Source organism: Gobio gobio (genome assembly GCF_949357685.1).
Source record: "Gobio gobio genome assembly, chromosome: 14".
NCBI lineage: Eukaryota > Metazoa > Chordata > Actinopteri > Cypriniformes > Gobionidae > Gobio > Gobio gobio.
This window is the reverse complement of record NC_137107.1, coordinates 32263826-32284948: the sequence shown is the minus strand read 5'-3', so window position 1 is coordinate 32284948 and position 21123 is coordinate 32263826. Positions and strand designations below refer to the sequence as shown.

Here is a 21123-nt window from a genome sequence, read left to right as displayed (position 1 = left end):
GGATACACTGATTTCATTCCATTTAAACACAGTCCTAAACACGTTCCGTGCTTGTGGCCTGGAGGCTTTCAGGATTTATTTTACTGAACAGAAGTGACAGATAGGGGCAGGTGGAGGCTTGTAAACAACTAAATGTTTGGGGATAAAGAGGAATTGGCCAGCATGTTGAAATGTGCGCGACCTCAGACATCATAAGTCTTTCAAATGACACAATAGAGGGGTCCAACCTGATTTTTGCAATCCTCATAAAAGCTAACTGTGAAGGCACTATGAACTAGCTTTAAATCAATACCAAAATTCTGATACCAGCTGTGTGATATTCTCAGTATCGATATTACATGCACCTTGAGGTACCTTAACAGAACAGACAGTAGGTTGGCCACTGAATATGCATGATATGTTAGCATAGCATTTAGTTGGAAAGAAATACACATGAAAAATGGAATGTACAGGCAGATAAGGCCCATCTTTTAATCAAACAGGGTCATAAAATAAATGATTATTGGCCAAGCTTTAAGGTGTGCACTCTTTCTGCATTTTCTGCATTGATTATGCCAGTGTATCGCATGACTTCATGAACACTTACTAGATTTTCTATTGAGCTCTGAAATTCACTTATTTTTTTCAGGGTTTCATTGTCTCTCTTCACCTCGTTGATGTACATGGCCAGGTCCTTCAAAGACAGATAAATAGACAAAGGCAAAACACTCAGATAAAAACTCCAAGCCACTCGTCCCCCAAAATACAAAGTCCCAGAGATCCTTATATAAAAGTTTTTTTAAGTTGGTATTACAAACCAACTGTTGACATCAAACACCGTATTAGGATATTAAGGTGTATATGAGGGTTGTATTAGAGTTCACACCTGCATGGCTTCTAGTGCTTCTTTAAGCTGCTGCCTCTCCGGTCGGTCCATAGAATGACTTACTAACTCCTGCAGACACACAACATAATAATAAGTCACGCATACAGTCTGTTTTTGGTAAAAGGGGTGAATATATTAATGACATGTCCAAGTGATATGTTACACCAAAAGACATTATTTTAATGGTAAATTTTCTTCCAAAGCTTCCATATATATACATATACACCGATCAGGCATAACATTATGACCGGTGAACAGGTGAAGTGATTAACACTGATTATCTCTTCATCACGGCACCTGTTAGTGGGTGGGATATATTAGGTAGCAAGTGAACATTTTGTCCTCAAAGTTGATGTGTTAGAAGCAGGAAAAATGGGCAAGCGTAAGGATTTGAGCAAGTTTGACAAGGGCCAAATTGTGATGGCTTGACGACTGGGTCAGAGCATCTCCAAAACTGCAGCTCTTGTGGGTTGTTCCCGGTCTGCAGAATACACAGTGCATCGCAGTTTGTTGTGAATGGGGCTGCATAGCCACAGACCAGTCAGGGTGCCCATGCTGACCCCTGTCCACTGCCGAAAGTGCCAACAGTGGACACTTGAGCATCAGAACTGGACCACGGAGCAATGGAAGAAAGTGGCCTGGTCTGATTAATCACGTTTTCTTGAGAAATGTTTCAGGAATGGTTCGAGGAGCACAACAACGAGTTTGAGGTGTTGACTTGGCCACCAAATTCCCCAGATCTCAATCCAATCGAGCATCTGTGGGATGTGCTGAACAAACAAGTCCAATCCATGGAGGCCCCACCTAGCAACTTACAGGACTTAAAGGATCTGCTGCAAACATCTTGGTGCCAGATACCACAGCACACCTTCAGGGGTCTATTGGAGTCCATACCTTGACGGGTCAGAGCTGTTTTGGCAGCAAATGGGGGACATATATATATATATATAAAACGAGCTGTTGAATGCTTTATTCTGATTGGTTGAAGTTGGTGTGCAATAATTCCAGTAAACTCAAAGACACTGACCAAGAAAACAAATATGGCAAAAAATAGGATAAAAATGATGAACTACTTCCATGTTTTTTCCACTAAATTAACTTTTATTATCAATGGAAAGCACGCTCTCTTTCTTCCTCTCTCTCAATCTCTCTGTACGCATAGTGTACATGCACACACGCACATAAATGGAAACAGACGAGCAAAGAAACTTTTCTACATAATATATCATTTTTATATACATATTTATAATATATAAATATTGAGGATGTCCTCAAAAGAAGGAGGTCTAGCAACCTGGATTTACCAAACTTTTTAGGAACAAGCATGTGCCATCTCAAACACAGAGCAACACTCCCTGGATTGGAGTGTATGAAATGGGGTGCGGATAATATGATTTAAGCATGGCTGATTTAAACAGTGTCACTGTATCCACCTCCCAATGCTCACTTCCCTATATCCTGCCCGTCTGTCACGTCACACTCTTTCTCTCTGTATCCATTATTAATGCGTATTGTGAATTAATGATGGTTTGTATCATGCAGGTCGTCCTGGTTTATACATGATCTCTATTAGCAGTGGCTGGGCAGAGTGGAGAGCCACATGGGTCTTGTTGGATGAGGTAAAACGATCTGAATGTTTTATAAGGTTTTGGGGGTGCTGTTGCTCTGCTGCTTTCAAACTTGAAACCCGAACAAATGGAAGTTGAACAGGTTCCTTAATTTTTCTTAAACACTCTAAGTGACAGACAAGCTCTTAATATTGTTGATGATGAGTAGTGGGTCTCACCTTAAGCAGAAGGTGGTATTTAAGGACCCTCTGCATGGGGACAACCAGAAGATCCTGCAGTTTGAACTTCCCCTCCTGGACCTTCATTGTACACTCCTGTAAAGGACGATTATTGCAACAGGTGAGCAGTTTTTTAAAAGGAAACTCAGAACAAATACAGAACACACTAAAAAAAGAAGTGCTATTTTAAAATGACTATTACTGAAGACGGCCTTCAGGAATGTGGCATAATTTAGGCAAATTGTAAGGAAAAAAAAAAGCAGGACTTGATTTTATCGATTAGGATTTCATTGGATTGTGGAAAAATCATTGGACGTGAAACATGTTAGACAATAAGATTATTGGTTAATATTTCCCCCCAAATTTTTTTAATGGTTATGGTATTTTTTTTTCTTTGAAATAGTGTATACTATGGAAACTTGTTTTCACACGAAAATAATACATAACATTTTTTTGAATTCATCTCTCACAACTGCAACATTAAATTTTCAAAACTTTATATCTCACATTCTGACTATTTCATTTATTAAACACAACTATCTTTTTTCCTACTCTGAGGTGTAAACAGGATTCAATAGTGCATAATCATGCACAATAAGATCAGAAACAGTAATTTTTAAAATAAAAAAATATTTCATATTATCTACAGTGTATAAACTGTAAAACAGATGTTATCTTATCCTCTGCACATTGGATTTGTCTTCTCTTGTGTTAATCTCTTAATTTTGAATCTCCCTGTTCTCATGAGAAGTAAGCAAGGAGGATGGACTACTCAAAAGTCACACTTGACATTCAGAATGGACTGAGGAAGAGGTTCATCTTCTCTATGACGATAAGTGACTCCACTTCCCTCCTGATGAAGGATCTGTGACTAATCCACTACAAGAGGCTCTCGTCTCTTTCCAAGAGGTCTAGTAACTGCACTCTGAATTAACTGTACTAGATTACAGAGCCCTTCGTGTGTGAGATAACAGGACGATAATTATGTGAATTTGTCAACAAGTCTGTTCACAATTGTGGTTGCTGTGATTTCATCTGTAATCTCTTCTAATCCCGGCTCCTCTAATAATGGCTTCTCTTGCCAGTGTTTATTTTTGAAATCATTAAAGTAATCCACACTGCCTCAGACTGGCAGGCACAAAAACAGCCCTGTAGTCTTTACATCCTGAGCAGCATTAGCAGAGAGCAAAATTAGTTCATGTCCCAAAACTGTCAACAGCAGTCTGTTGAGAGCAAATGCTGTGGTGAGGCTGACCACTGGAGCAGTCTCTAGCAGAAAGAGCTGTTAAAAGAGTTTCTGCCTCAGTGCACTGCACTGGCTGATGAGAAAGATATTTTAACTGAGAGAGTGAAACCTGCACGTTGTTTAGTAGATATTGAGCATGCTTTTTTTACTTAAAAGTGATAGTTCACCTAAGAAAATTACATTTTGTCATTATTTAATCACTCTCATGTTTCAAATGCACACAACTTCCTTGGAACACAATAGAAAAACGAATAACGTCGCCTTGCCATATATTTGGCACACGTCAAAGTCCCTCAGATCTTTATTCATGCGTATTTCTCCTGCTCTCAATCCACGTTGATTACGAGCATTGATTGTTTGCTTACCATCTAATCTATTAAGACATTAATATGTGGCCTTGTTAGGAGATGATCAACGATATTCGCTGTGACTGCACACACACACACTCTACAGATGACACTGCATACATAAAACATCAAAATACCACAGACACATTCAAATGTACAATATTAATATATCAGTTCTACTGATTAACACAACTAAATAGCATGTGTACCATACCTCCACTTTACACTTGACATCTTCCCGTGTGGCAATCAGCTCATCCAGTGTCTTCTGAGCATTCTCCATATGGCTGCAGTACTGGCCGTAGATGAGCAGTCTACAAAGGAAAGATCAAAAGATTGATACCATAACCCTGCGATAACATTCAGGCCATTTCTCATTAAGTGTTCTTAAGCGATGTTGCGTCTTTGTCCTACATAATCATCAACTGTCAAAGTCCGGTTCCAATACTCAAAAACGCAAGAACAGAGAATGCATGAAAGTACCCAGATGTTTTCTTGATATTGAGGATGCATCGAGTGCAGACTTGTGAGAATCGAACCGTTAAAAACCCCAAAAGTCATCGTGGGCAGATAATGTACAGAAGAATGCAAGTTTTAAACGTTTTCTTGTTTTCACTCAAGAGATTCCCGCTGAACGCTTGCAAATATGTGCAAGAGTAAGCATTTGTCGTTGTGCTTGGCATAATTTGAATAAAGTTCTAATACCTGGAGAAAGCCTGTTGTACTTTTTAATTGACATATTTAAAAGAATCTTAACATTAGAAAAGCGTAACATTAAATATACACATTCATTTACACAAATACTCATGTAAAATAAAAATATATCAAATAAAATCAATCATGTAATTAAATATTTGAATAGGTTATGACATCTGTGATGTCATGTTTATTGTGCATTGGATAGTGCTATCCCACTGCCTAATATGTTCTGAACGCTCAGTTGAGCAACAAGATCATGGCACATCTCAATTCTCACAAAGATGCGTTCTGTGTCCTCGTGTCCTTCAGAGTTCATTCTTCCGGCAAGACCGGTCTCCACGAGAATTCAAGTCCGTTCTTTGCATTCTTAGAATTGAGAAACAGCCTAAGTACTCTGACTCAACATATTAATGAAATAATTACATTATATGGAAAACAACAGATGCGTATAAATACATTCATTTGGGGTGGAATGACAGAATTTTCATCCATATTTGGGTTCATGTTAATTTTACTTGAATCTTTGAAACCATTAAAAAGAAACAAAAGTCTATGCTACAAGTTATAACAGTCAGTGTTACATGATTTCATAATAGAGCTACGGCTGTTGTGCTATCTTTATCAAATGAATCTGAGTGAAGAATTTTGATAGATTCTGGATTGGGTACAAGTTAATTTGGGCCACTGAGAACATCAAGACACATTAATTAGATTGCACAATAGACTCCTGATAGTGATCAACACATTCTGGAAGCAGCTCAAAGTAATCTCGCCTAGATGATGGCACCACGTGCGTCACAGATTTCTGCCTCTGATTTAAGTAGGGCACTGGCACAGTTGGCAAGCTCAAACCCTTGGATACTTTCGGCTTGCCTGACTCTTAATTGTGGTCTTGGTTAAGCTAGTTTCACTTCATAAGATATAATCATCACTTAGTTATCCTTGATCAGAAGAATAAATTGCCTGTAATCCTATTTCTCTCATAAATTGCCAGAATCACAAAAAAAGAAAGATACAATCATGAAAGATAAGTGGTCTGATCAAAGCAAGATATTTATTTTTATCTAAAACCAAATAGGATTATCCACTTATGAGGGCAAAATGCATCTGGATGGGGTCGAATGTATCAATGGATGATGCTCAACTCAAATTCAGATCATTAAGTGTGGTCCATGAAGTGTTATAACCTTCTTGATGGTCTGCAATCCAGGACAGTCTCTAAATCTCACCTCTATACGTTGACGTGAGAAACCCGCTACTGTAAGGAGTGCCAAGCTAACTGAAACTGTCTTGAACTGAAAAGGGGGCTCCCTTGCTGCTCTGCTCAATGTCTGGGCCTTCGTGCCCTTGGGCTAAGCGGGCCTGATTAAAGGCTAATCTGGAACAAGAGAGACGGCTTGGTTCCTCATGGAAATGGACTGATGGAGATTAATGGTGGCCTCGCTCAATTATGAGCTGAAAAGCACATTCAACAGCATATTGAAAATGCGGGAGCAGGTGTCGGGAATTAGCTGTAATAACAGATGTCACAGACATAATTGAACATGAAGGTCTTCTTTACAAGGCAATTTCCGGATTAAATGTTTCAGGTGCCTCGTAAAAAAGGACTGCAAGGGAGAGACTGTGCTCAATGTAGGACACTTGAAACAAAGCAAGAATAATGGAAAAGGAATCTTCATTTAAGTCAAGAACAGACTGCAATGCCTCAGTATTTATATATTATCCTCAGTATATATACACACACAGATCAGGCATAACATTATGACCCTAATATTGTGTTGGTCCCCCTTTTGCTGCTAAAACAGCTCTGACCCGTTGAGGCATGGACTCCACTAGACCCCTGAAGGTGAACACCAAGACGTTAGCAGCAGATCCTTTAAGTCCTGTAAGTTCCAAGGTGGGGCCTCCATGGATCAGGCTTGTTTGTTCAGCACATCCCACAGATGCTCGATTGGATCGAGATCTGGGGAATTTGGAGGCCATTGCTCCATGGTCCAGTTCTGATGCTCTTGTGCCCACTTGTTGGCTCTTTCGGCAGTGGACAGGGGTCAGCATGTGCACTGACTGGTCTGCGGCTATGCAACCCCATACATAACAAACTGTGATGCACTGTGTATTCTGGCACCTTTCTACCAGAACCAGCATTAACTTCTTGAGCAATTTGAGCTATAGTAGCTTGTCTGTTTGATTGGACCACACAGGCCTGCCTTCGCTCCCCACGTGCAACAATGAGCTTTGGCCGCCCATGACCCTGTCGTTGGTTCACCACTGTTCCTTACTTGGACCACTTTTCATAGATACTGACCACTGCAGACCGGAAACACCCCACAAGAGCTGCAGTTTTGGAGATGCTCTGACCCAGTTGTCTAACCATCACAATTTGGCCCTTGTCAAACTTGCTCAAATCCTTATGCTAGCCCATTTTTCCTGCTTCTAACACATCAACTTTGAGGACAAAATATTATATCCCACCCACTAACACGTGCCGTGATGAAGAGATAATCAGGGTTTTTCACTTCCCCGGTCATAATGTTATGCCTGATCGGTTAAAAACATACATCATTAAAAAATAATTAATGCATACGAGTAAAACTATTCAACCATGTCTACTAGGTACTATTATATTTCAAAAAGGATAGCTGTGATTTTTTTCTCTCCATTCACAGCGCTCTAATAAATGTCCTTTCATACAAGCACTCAGGCCATGCTTTGTCCATCTGTGCTAAGCATCTAATGGTACTAAATCAGCTAACATCACATTAATGATAAAAAAAACTCTAATAAATAATGTTGTGAAGTGTGGCACACACATTAAGCAAGCAGATTTAATTAGGAAGCTATGCTCTTTCAAAATGCTCTTTCATTCAGGGTTGTACTCAAGACATACATTAGTGTGCAATGGACATCACTCTTTAATGTCCCAGTAATTATGTGTTTAAATGCAATTGGAGTAGTAGTGAAACATGTTAACAACCAGAAGCAATGCACATCAGCAGTGCAACCTCAAGGAATATGCTCTTTATGAAGATAATTCTGACTGATCCAGCTTGGAGTGCTAAACACTTAACCTCCACTTCCCCAAAGGCATCAGAGTTGTAAGATAAAGGTGCTAAAATAAAAAGAAATGTTGCGATTTGTGTTGCCACCGTCTTGTTGGCTTTGTGATGCCAGCCAAGCTTAGACATGCAACATCCTGACAACTGCAATGGCAAAACAGTCAAGGCTAGTCGGGCTGTTCTCCAGAAGTTCATCCTGGTTTCTCCTCCTTTGGCACTTCAGACTGTGAGAGTGGGATGTGACTGAGATGGAAAGAGAGAGAGAGTGGTAAAAAAGCCCAGGGTTGCTTAAGTGTGAATATCCCCTAGGGTGAAAGCCTTTGCCATCGCTGTATAAACACATGCTCTTTGAATTCATCTCTCTTCCGGTGCTATCGCCTGCCGCACCGACTTTCTCATTATGGCAAAGCTGTCATGCATGTTATTTCACAGAAAATACAATTTGGTATAGACGCTCTCCTTCCAGCTTCCATCTGTCCATTGGAAAAGACCGGGGCCGGCGAGGAAAACGCAAAGCAAAGTGGAAGTGACAGGCCGGTGAGAGAAGTAATAGTCTCTGACATGAGGCATTGAAGACCCCTCACCTTCACTCAATCAGAGCCTGCACAGAGTGAATAGTGGCTCAATCTCAACGCAAACCAACTAATAATGTTCCTCAGAAACTCTGAGCTCATTCTAGCACTATAACTTAAATTAATTTGGAAATATCTCTCTAAAAAATTCTGTTTAACAACCTCTACTGTGGTCTAAAAGCTGTGATTTGCCTTGCGCTCTCAAGGCAGAATCTTAGAAAGCAGCACGCCAATTTAGTTTGAAACAAGATGGTATTTCACTCTTCAATATGCCCTTCACAGTGTCAACAACTTCTGAAAAGCTTCTCAATTAATCGCATTCTATGGAACGCAGCGCCGCAAAAGGTCACTGGGACTTACAAGAGGAGATAACAAAATTAATTAAAGGCAGCTGGGCTTTTGGAGCAATGGACGGAGGTGTGGAAGATAGCAGCCACACAACAGCCAAATCCCTTGGCCATTTCTCTCTTTGTTGAGAGGAAAGGGAGAGGGACCGTGCATCCCATAATGAAAAAGAGAAACATGCCAATCAGATGAAAAATGGCAAAGGCGAATGACGCAGCCCTGCTTTAATGAAATGAATAATTTGCCAAAAATACTCAGCGTTGTTTAATGCTTAATGTCACCAAATGTAAATATATTCTGTCAGATTTCATTGCGAAGAAAAAACTTTTATAAAAGCCGCCCACTCTCTTATGCAATTGTAGTTTCTTTTTTCTCATTAGAAAGAGAATAAAATCCTACAATTAAAGCTGTAAAACTGGCTTTCCTGCAAAGTATCAAACATTTACATTTATACATTTGGCAGACGCTTTTCTCCAAAGCGACTTACAGGGACCTTATTACAGGGACAATCCCCCTGGAGCAACATGGAGTAAAGTGCCTTGCTCAAGTACACACTGGTGGTGACCGCTGGGATTGAACCAGCAACCTTCTGCATATCAGTTCCATGGTTTAACCCACTGGACCACCATCTCACATATTCATATAGACCCTTTTCCCATTTTCGGCTTTCTCAGAGCGGACGTCGTCATAGTTGGGTTAACTTTTATAGCGGTGAATGAGAGTATACATTAAATATATTTGTTGTGTCCCCATTTGCTCAAATAGCAAAAGAAAAACTCCACAATGGTGATTTCACAATGTTCAAAAAGAGGGGAAAATAGAGTGAGGTTGATAACGGCAGTGAAAAGAGAGAAAGATTTAAAAAACACCCTCAGAGCAGCGTAACTTGTTTTTTGTAATTTGAAGCAAAAGTAATATAATACAAAGTATTAGTGTTATAAATGTACATACATTTAAAAAAGAAAAATTAAATACAAAAAACTTTTTAGGATTTACGATATTGATGACCGTTAAAATGCCTCATCGCAGTCTGTGAAAAGGGTCTATATGTTTGATATTTTGCATTTGCATTTCAAAATGTTTGATACTCATAGTCTAAGAATTAGATAGTTCAAAGAAAATTGACACAGTAAGTAAGGATGGGATAAGATTATTGATGGTGATGGACTATATAGGCATGCAAACAGGTGAAGAAAGTAAGAAAGAAAACAAGAAAAAAGGAAGAAAATACAGTGAAAAGGCACAGAGAGACGGCCATGCGTGTCAGAATGGGGCCACACTGCTGCTATGTCGTGCCAAAGTGCATGTTAGTGCGAGCACCCACGGAAGACTGGCTCAATGAGATGACAGGCTCGGAATTACATAAACAAAAGAGTGCGAGCAAGAGAGGCGGTGCTGTCACGCCGACTCTGCGTGATGCTGCCCGCTGGGCTTGGGGAAGAGCCTTGTAATGGGCCAATTACCTATGCAAACTGACAAATGGAAACAATAGGGCTGTCTCCTCCATGCCTATTCTTTTCCTTGATTTTTTTTAATAGATCAATCCCTGTCACCAACTTAAACAACTGTAAATAGCATATAAACACATTCTGACTGTGTTTGCTTCAGTTAATGGGAGTATAAAAAAGTTTTAATCCTACAGAACATTTTGAGATTGGTTTCCGTCACAGCATGCTGTCATTACTGAAAATGAACCTGTGATTATCATTACCTACATCACAGTAATGTAGAGATCAGGCTCTCTCTGTGAGAATGCAAATGCCCTCCGCAGCTGCTGTATTCAATGAATCAGATGCAGAACAAAGTCTCAGTTACTCTCTCAAGAGCCTAAACGGTAATTCTCAATTGGAGAAGTCATTTACCCACCTAAGAGATAAGATATCTATGGATGCACTCAAGCGGAGGTTAAATTAGATGTCTACAGCAGAGAAGAAGATAAAAGAGGAACAAAGTCTTGAATGTGCATTAGAACAAGTGGCTGCTTTAAAGAGCATACTAAAGACTTGATATTGACACATTCATGTAATGAAGTTATTGCAATAGCAGCAACAAATATAGATCTGACTATGAAAAACTGAAAAATAGAAAGGTTTTAGCACACACCTTACAGGTGCAACCTAGACACACTTTCGGTAGCACTTTATCTTACAGTTTCCATGTTACATATGTAACATGGACTTACCATAGTAATAACAGTAAATCATGCATAATTACAATCCTACCCTAACCCTATAGTAAGTACATGTAGTTACTAATTACTACTTAGATACTTAAATATATAATTACACTGTAACAATGACACCTTAAAATAAAGTGTTACCTAATTTTCTCGCCCATGTCATTTCATGGCCATGTCAATTTTTTGGAACACAAAGATATTTTGAAGATGGGTCCAAAACCGTTTTGGATCACAATATCTTCTTTAGTGTCATACATGATTTGAATGACATGAGGGTGAGTAAAAGATGACAGATGAGGTGAACTATCGGTCAAATACAAGGATATTTTGGAAGCTTGCTGTCTGCCACATGATGCTGAACTAATCAGACAGCTGCTAGTCGATTTCCTCATTTTGTGTTTATCCCATACATTATTGGAGCTTACTATTTTTACTTTCAATAAACATCCACTTCAAACCATAGACACTAAAATCACACTTAAATTACATCTGTTGCAAGCCTAAAATTATCTTTGTGATTCTGAAAGACTCAAAACTTGACTAGGGTTGCATGCAAAGTTGCTGCATTAAGTCTAGAACATTGACTTCCTCATAATCTGCACGTCTAAAAAAGAGGATTTTTATAACCCTTGTGTTTGATAAGGTTGCATCCATAAAGATCATGATCTAAGAATTCCAGCAACGTTAATTCCAAAGATCTTACTGCAAGGTCATCTGGCTGCTTAATAAACCAGAAAACTAGACCAAAGTTCTCATCTCTGAGGACACACAATCTCTAATTGCATTGAGGTCATAATTTTGTGTTACACCTACTTGGTTTTATTAAGTAGGTCCCAGTTGGGATTTAAAAAAAAAAACAGCAATTGTGCTTAGTACAGCAAGAACAGAAATCTTATACAGAAACAGATTCGGAGGGTCTCAGTTATGCCTGATAACGCAGAGTTTAATGTAGTGTAGCATTACTAGAATAAGCTGACTGTTACAGGGCCTGTCTTTTAGTCAGGCTTCAGTGTTTCTCAAACCAAAGGAAACTGCTGGGAAATTGCACATTCCTGAGCTGAATCAGCAGTGGTCCCAGACCAATGACCTGGGGTACACCAGGTACAGCTGCTCACATTCAAATTTCAGAGAGAATATGAGTGGCTCATTTGCATCTTTATATCATCCGCTGTGTATGTCAAAGTACAGTATTAAAGGGAGAGATCACCCAAACATGAAAATTCAGTCATCATTTACATAATTTACCCTAATGTTGTAGAATACAATGAAAGTCTGTGGGGTTCAATGCTGTTTTGGAACCCATTGACTGTTAATGTATGGACTAAAACAGCGTAAACATCTTTCAAAATACATACATTTTTGATCCACAGAAGAAAGAAAGTCATAAAAGTTTGGAATGACATAAGGTTGAGTATGGGTTTAACAAAACAAAAAACAAAAAATACTGTAAAAAATAAAAATACTGTATAACAGCTGGCTAAATCCTCAATCTTTGGTAGATACAGATGAAATGGTGTTTTTTTTTACTAGATCCCCTGGGCATCTGTCATCCATTGTGGATGAAGTAGCTAAAACATTCTCTATTATCTGGTTATTGATTTTTGATACAGCAGCTACAAGAGACAAAAAGAGCACTCAAAACAGGAAGTGTTCAGCTCTAATGCAGCAGACTCTCACAGGCAGGTCTATTTTCTTTCTAAGCCCTGTGGGCTCTGATGAGGATTTATTTTAAAATAGCTGGGCTGCTGCGGTCAGGCCCTGCTGGTGTGATGGATTTTTTTGGGGTAGTCGACAGGAGCAAGACTTTGCCTCCTTCACTTGAGGTCATTTTATCTCAACAAAGGCTTAAGGTGTTGACAAAATGGTGAAATGTTTTAACAGAACTGACAGTGATAAACCTACATACTCTGCCAAGGTACTGACCTCTCCTTGAAGTCCAGAAAGATCTTTCCCAGGCCGTTGCCCCCGCTCACCATGGTCAGGTCAATGGCCCTCAGCAGCGCAAAATGGACCTTGATGATGTCCTGTGTAAACAAAGAATTACATCCACCCAAGCATTATTTATCTGTTTGTTGTGCCATACTTGTGTCCCCTCAGAACCGTTCACTTGCTGTCAGACACAAGTTTTTGCCCATCTGTCTGGGCTGCCAAATGTTAATTTTAGAGCTCAACCGGGAAAGCTAGCAGTTTTTTTTAGCAACTTCAGTGCAGGTTACCTTATTACGATAGTAGGTGACAGCAAGTGACTGTCTTTATGTGCAAGGCATTCAACCGTTCATTGAACCAATTCATTCAAAAACGCTGATTCATTCAGGAATGAAACAAAGGAGCTGTTATTTAAACGCCACCTTACAAGACTCAACCGAGGAGTAACACATCTGTAGGGTAACGCTGAAGCTGCCGCTTCACTTCATAGGAGGTCAGTGCATTGGTTAACGATGGTTAATAGGTGTCTCCTCTCAATACATTCCATGAAGCGCTCTTTGTGGCGAACAATGTCAACGTCAAATCCAAATGGACTTACATTATTTATTTAGACTAAAATGAAAATTAATTATCAATGTTCTGATGCATCTGAAAGTGTATGTAATATCAGCTATTTGCATAATATGATCCTTTTATTTTATACATATTTTTTACTTTATAGCTTGTAAAAAAGTTAAAATAAATGTAATGCACTTTTAAAACAAACAAATATATAACTTAAGGTAATAGTGTCAGGGTCCTGTCAAGTTGGTTGGTCTTATTTTTTGTTTGGTGAGAGGATCCCAACACTCACTCGTTGTTTGTTTTGTCCTTGTGTGAGCATACGACTTTGGTGTTGTTCTCTGGGCCAGGCACTATTATGCCTTATGTTTTGGGTGTTTGTCTGAGCACATGGCTTTTGTCATGTTTGGTTTCCATGTGCTCCTCTGCCTTGCCTTTTGTGTTTTTTGTTTGTTTCTGTGTGCCATGTGATATTCTGTCAGTCTATAGTCTTGGCCCTGCCCTCTTGTTACCCGATTATTGGTTTATTGATTTATCTCTTTTTTAGCTTCCCTGGCTGTTCTGCGTTTGGGTTCTATCATCAAATCCAGACAAATATTTAGTAAATTCAACAAGTTAACTACAAAAATATGAGATTTGGAATAATTATTTTACCTTACTGACAACCCTTGTTTAGAAATATATTCTGAAAAATGTAAAAAAAACAAAAAACCTAAAAATATTTTTGGCTGTAAATGTAGAGCACAGCAAATGATCACTCACCTCTAAATTCACAAATATGGCCTCCATTTCCTGTGGCAATAAGACTTGCTTCAGGGGGGTCATATAATTCTAAAAAAAATGAAATAGAAGAAAATCTCACAAATGCCAAAAAGCCACATGTCACAAATTGAACTGAATTTTTTTTAAAATGGAAATTCATTCGAAGGCAAAGCATACAATCAAACACTTGTAATAAGATTGCTTATACCTTGTTGCGGTTTGGTAATTGTCTTTGACAAACAAAAGTCAAATACTATGTCTAGTGTGGCTATGAGCAGGCTGTTCAAACAATAAACCCTGTGAAATCCTGGCAAATGCATCTATTTGTTTTATTTGCAAAGCAGAAAGAGATTTCAGTGCAATACTGACACATTTGTCTTAATTAGGAAGAAATGAATCAAACAATAATCAGTAAACAAAGCCTCTGTCTGGAATATGAAACGTGCATGACCCCTTACTGTTTTGACAGGGATTCATCGCCTCTACTACACACTGGCTTATTTTGTGTCATGCTTTATATTCTGTGTGTTGTGTGTGACAGCACAACTGGAAAAAGGGCAGGAAAAACATCATACATTCAAGTTTCTACGATTTGTACACACAAGCAAGTATGCATGCAATAACCCCAGGGCGAGATTCAATCTCGTGTCAACAGTATTGGTTTACTAAATGGACACGTTTTCTTACTTTGTGATCAGTGCATGGCATTTCTGCCCTGTGACTGACCCCATGAGTCTGGAGGGCAAAGGGATGACATGCATCAAACAAGCCCAGTTTTATGCTGTAGCCTAAAACAATGCCAAGACAGCTATTTGTTTGCATTATTTTCCCTGCCAACATGGTCAGCCAAAAAGTAAAGTTGTTTCAGATGTTAATCTTTTAAAAGACTAAAAAGGCATTTTTATCTGGCTGATACTTGTTAGCCAATAATTATTATGTTATGGCCAATAACTGAGAAATGGCAGATTTGTATTTGTATTTTTATTTGTATTTGTATTTATTAATTATATAATATGTTGTCTAAATGAATTCGATAAAAAAATAAAAAAAATAAATAAAATCAATCTATAAAAATGTGAATTTAGATGTACAGTATGAAAATGTTTTTTTTTTGAGAATGATTTTTGATTTTGAGATTTGCTAAAGATTACATTTAACTATTATTAACAAACGTAATCTTAACATAAACACAGGGGAAATGATCATGAACAATTGAACACAACATAATGAAATTGTATATAGGCCAATAACTGTTATGGTACAGATAATCCAATTGTTTCTTTGGAATAACATGCATCAATGATTTGTGCACAGTAAAACTTAATTCAACGGGCCACCAAATACACTTGTCACCTATGGCTCAGTTCTCATCTTTTGTCCTCTCCCTCCATCTATTTTAAGTTACCTAACTGTCCTCAGAGAACCCTAGGAAGACCTTGACCCAGTTACAGGCCTTCATTTCCACTCTCTCCAGCTCTACGACTCCAGCTCTACCCTCTCCCACTCACCTTCTCAATGTCCTCCAGTGTCTTGTAGTACTTTGCCTCGGTCTCCTGAATCTCCACCAAGCAGCAGTTTCTCTTATCATCTTCTGTCATGCCCATTTTCTGTTTTGGGAAGAAGAAAAAGACACACAAACCATGTTGGTATCGTCCTGCAGGATGCCAGCTCAGCACCTTTAAACACCTGCACAAGGTACCGAACTGTTCAAAGGAATTCAGGTCACAATCAGGATGGCCAAAGCAAACTACAGTAAAAGACAAAGGTGGACAGAGTATTTCACAACAAAACCTCAAGGGAAACGTTGACAAGGAAGCAAGAGCAAGAGTTTAGTCTTTCATTCATTCAAAACAACATACAAGTCTAAAAACTGTAAGAAAGTCATAAATGTGGTTTTGATGAGGACTGAGGAATTAAATGAGGTCAATTCACAAAACAATAACAACAGAAAATGATCTAATAGAACACGATGCATTTGATTAAGCATAATCACTGGGTCTTGGTGTAATGCGAGCAGGTTTGCGAGCTTAGAAATATGGTGATAACACTGGAGCCTAGGGAAGGCACACCAGCTGGAGGTCAGAGCTGGAATGAACATCACAACACACATTTGAACATCTGGGCCTGGTGGTGCATGAAGCCAAAGCAAACTTGCCCACATCCAGAGAAATTCAAGATCACAAACAATTGTTTCATTGGAGAGCAAGATGGACAAAAAAAGAAAAAGGGAAAATCTTTCCAAAGGGCTGCCTAGCAACAATGAAAGCAACCAGTATTGGGAAAGGCAAATATATCTGTGACTTTCACTGACTTAAGTGAAACTCCAGTGCCTATCCACTCCCTCACTTTAACGTCTCATCCGAAGGACGGTGCTTTTTGACAGTATAAGATTACTATACTGGGATCGATAGGACCCACACAAAGATCAAGAAGATATAATTTGTGAAAAGCCACAAAACAGTTCAGAATCTTGGTCTCTGACACTCTTTTTTCGCCATGTTTTTCTTCTCTCCCTCATTTATGTAGCGGTATTTGCCCCACTGAGAGTCTAATGTGTCCTTGTTGCAGCATCTGTCTGATGACACAGATTATGAGTCTTATTCTGAGTGTGCGCATGTGTGTATCTCTGTTAGGGCGGGACCCAGCAGTTTTCTCTGTCTGCAGAGGATATTTCCTCCCTCGTGGGTTTTAAAATAACCTAGCATTAGCTCACTCTGTGAGACAGCACACACTTTAAACTCAGATGGACATTAGCACTGAGTCAACCTCCCCTCTTTCTCATTTCTAGCAAACGGAAGAAAGACACTCCTCGCTAGTGTTGGGTATCGAGAATCAGTTTTATTTTAGCATCGATTCCTAATTGAATAATAATAATAATTTTAAACATTTATATAGCACTTTTCTCAGCACATTTGGAAGGGAGGAATCTCCTTAACCACCACCAATGTGCAGCATCCACCTGAATGATGCAAAGGCAGCCATATTGCGCCAGAACGCCCACCCCACTTGGTGGAGAGGAGACAGAGTGATGAAGCCAATTAGTATATGAGGATGATAAGGAGGCCCTTATGATGGACAGAGGCCAATAGGCACATTTGGCCAGGACACCGGGGTTAAACCCCTACTCTTTTTTTGAAGGATTTTTAATGACCACAGAGAGTCAGGACCTTGGTTTAATTTCTCATTCGAAGAACAGTGCTTTTTGACAGTATAGTGTCCCTATCACTATACTGGGGTGTTAGGACCAACACAGACCACAGGGTGAGCACCCCCTGTTGGCCTCACTGACACCTATCCAGCAGCTTCCTAGTTGTCCCAGGAGGTCTCCCATCCAGGTACTGCAGGCTCAACCCTGCTTAGCTTCAGTGGGTAATTATTCTTGGACTACAGGGTGATAGATGCTGGCTTAAATTTCCAAGAACCGTTGATTTGAAAAGACACACATTTCAATTCCGCTTATCGATTCATGTGCGTGAATTTCAATGCGATTTTAAACCATTCAGCACAATAAGATGTGCTAGAGAACTCAATTCGTCACTCGCACACTGTTTTCTGTGCTGTGCTCACATCCAAAGCGTGTGCACAAAAAAGCATGTGTTTTTTTATTTGTTCTTTTTTTTTTCTTCTGTCTTTAATAATGTATATAAGTTAGTCTAGTTATTTTTGCTGTGGTATTTTTGTTAAAACCATAGGCGACATTTCCTTGAGTGTTCTGTAGGCTGCTGTTCAAGGTATTCAGCTGCAACAGAATCTTATGCAAAAAGACACAGAATAAGTATGTTTGATATCTAAATGTTTGACTTCACTTTGTTTTTACCTTAATGGAATTGAAACTGGGGATTGATAAGAATCGAAATCAATAAAACTCAAACGATATACCCAACTCAACTCCTCGCATTAAATAAAGCATTTTTTGAACATGCACAAATGAGATCTGATGAGTTATCTAGATCTTATTTGGTCACTGTATTGAAAATTGCAGCATAATTATTCTTCAAAACATTTTGAGGGTAAATACATGATGACAAAATATTTTGGCTGCTTATTCTTTAATAAAAAATAGCTGGAACTTCAATGAACTGTCAATGTGAGTGGGAAACTGGGCCTGCTTAACAGGTTCTTCATATATGTGTAAGGGCTCAATGGCTTGTGTCGACACACATTTAAAGGAAAGGAAAAAGGAGTACTGAAGGATCGTAAGAGAATCATGTGCGGTACAGCGTGACACTTACCTGCATGTATCTGATCTGCAGCATTAAGGAGGCAAAGCAGCAAATGTAAGCAGAGCAAGTGAACACGCGCACAGCCGTGGGAAATGACAGGAAACAATCCATCTATATCCTCTCACACACACGCACCAATGAGCGTTGTCCGTACGGTGTCTCACTCACCATGGGCTGTCTAACCTCCACCTTGATGATGTCCTCGTAGATGTCGTCCCCATCATCATCGCAGGGGACGCAGTCATATATGTCGTCTTCTCCCACATCGTGCTCACTGTGCAAGAAAAAGGGCACAAAGGAAGCAGTGGGTTAACATACATTAAAAAAGACAGATACAAATGGCTTTACTTATAGTTGCCTCTGGGAAAGCAGCAAGCATTTGAACACCAAGGAGGTACACTACTGTTCAAAAGTTTGGGGTCAGTAAGAAAAAAATAAATAACACTTTTATTCAGCAAGGATGAATTAAATTGATCAAAAGTCACAGTAAAGAAATTTAGGGCCAGATTTACTAACAACTCTTTGGACATTAAAAAACTACTGTCAGGATTTACTGAAGACACGCAGTGAAAAATTTGCATTCAAAAGGTGTGGAAGTTATTTTTGTGGCCGACATTATTTGCGCCATGATTTACCGCCCCCCAAAAAAGGATGTCTTAAACCAGACTGAAGACTGGAGTAATGATGCTGAAAATTCAGCTTTACCATCACAGGAATAAATCACATTTAAAATGTATTGAAGTATAAAAGAGTTATTTTAAATTGCAATAATATTTCACAATATTACTATATTTACTACAAACAAATGTGTCTTGGTGAGCATAAAAACATTAAAAAAAAACATTATACAGATGTAAATGGAAGAACTGTATGAGGTGGTGGCAAAGAGTAGAACATACTGTGTCCTAACCAGACGCAATGCAATACGTCTGCACTGTCAAGTTACTTTTTTGTCATCACTTGAAGCAAAATATTGAGACAAATTAATGCAATGAAATATCCAGAACTACATGTCATAAATGGAAAGCCAAATTCAAAATGGCATGAAGGAGATGATACGGATTTATCACATTGATCACATCAGATTTATCTCCAGGTTACACAATGCAAAGTGTTTGAGACTTTGAATTATGTGTGAGATAGTTTGTGACCCTGATTAGCTGGTGTACGTGTTTATCAGATATAGAAAGATCCCTGAGACCGCAGTGAACCTATCCATCACGGCACACTCTGCCGCTGTTCTCCCCGGGGGAAAAAAGGGAATGGCCAAAATAAAATGGGCTGACATCACAGAAGGTGTCCTGGTCCCAGCTGTGCTCTCACAGCAACAATCAAATCAGTCATCCATTCCTTTCTAAGAAAGAACTCACTCTCTCAAACACACACACCAGACGGCTTTGCAACCAGACAGCAACAAGTTTCTTCCTCACTTCTGCTGATGTGTCCAATTGCAGGCTAAAACAAGTGTGAAAAGCTAATGCGGCTTGAATCAAACGCCTGCCCAGGAGATTAGCTCACTGCCTCATCGGCTTATGGAGAACTGACATACAAACACATTCCTCAGTCCTTCTTTTTGCCCTGCCCTCCAAAAGAAGTGATAACAAAATTAACACTTGCTTTTATAATGAGATGCAACAGTATATTTACATATATGTCTAACAGACAACAAAGAATTTATGTTTGCCGTAGAGATCCTAATTAGAATTTAGCAACCTGTCTGAGTGTGCTAGGATGCTCTGAAAAGCGATTAAAGCATTTTAATTAGTCAGTAAGAAGATTACTTGCATGTTATAACATACCATAGCTGACATTATCTAACTCTCCACGTTCTTTAGCAGAACACATGTTTATTTCAATGCATATGTAAGCTAATACTAAAATGTTTTGCTAGGAACAAAAAGTAGAAGAAATTCAAATCAAAAACAAATCTATTTAATATCTATTTAATTGCAAAAAACTGAAGAGAACACAATATTTCCCTGCTGAAAAAAAAACAAAACAAACAGCCAAACCTGGTTTCCTGGTCTGTTTTAGAGGGATTTAGGAAACTTTTCAGCAGGTCATGCTGGGAGACAAACTGGCTGTCCAGCTAAACACCTACTTGGCAAGGCAGGGAGACCCTTTTAAACTAGTTAAAACTAGCATAAAAACACGAACTTAAATCAACCAAGACCAGCAAACCAGGCTGGTTTAAGTGCGTTTTTTCAGCAGGGCTTTGCAATACCAGGCTAGCCGCGCAATGCACAACTACATCCCACACCTGTGTTGGTAGACTACATACATTTCTAAGCCATCACCATGTTAGTTTATAAACAAAGCAGTTTCACTGAATCATGGGAAAAGACTGGCATAGATGGATGGAAGCCAGCCAGAGTGAGTTGCCAATTGTTGGAGGATTGTTAGTCTGGCAAGAGCTGCTGGGTGTTAATCCATCTGTGTGACCTTCTATACCTGCACATCCAGAACAGCTGCCCAATTTTATAAGGAACTTCATCACCTCCAGTCACTCATCTGACTTTTAGAACAAATAATACTTAAAAGTATAATTTTTCTGTA

The 21123-nt window shown here is 39.1% G+C and overlaps 1 protein-coding gene across 1 annotated transcript in view; it reads right to left on the bottom strand.

Annotated features, from left to right (window-relative positions):
• Positions 1–21123, bottom strand: part of vav2 (vav 2 guanine nucleotide exchange factor) — a 208909-nt gene that overhangs the window by 16288 nt on the left and 171498 nt on the right. The window contains exons 5-13 of the mRNA XM_079836018.1: positions 18703–18841; positions 18577–18591; positions 15853–15951; positions 14345–14413; positions 13019–13119; positions 4459–4558; positions 2652–2747; positions 866–934; positions 587–673 (exon numbers count right to left, since the gene is read on the bottom strand). Of these exons, the coding sequence (XP_079692144.1) occupies positions 587–673; positions 866–934; positions 2652–2747; positions 4459–4558; positions 13019–13119; positions 14345–14413; positions 15853–15951; positions 18577–18591; positions 18703–18841 (775 nt within the window). The remainder of the gene's footprint in view (positions 1–586; positions 674–865; positions 935–2651; positions 2748–4458; positions 4559–13018; positions 13120–14344; positions 14414–15852; positions 15952–18576; positions 18592–18702; positions 18842–21123) is intronic.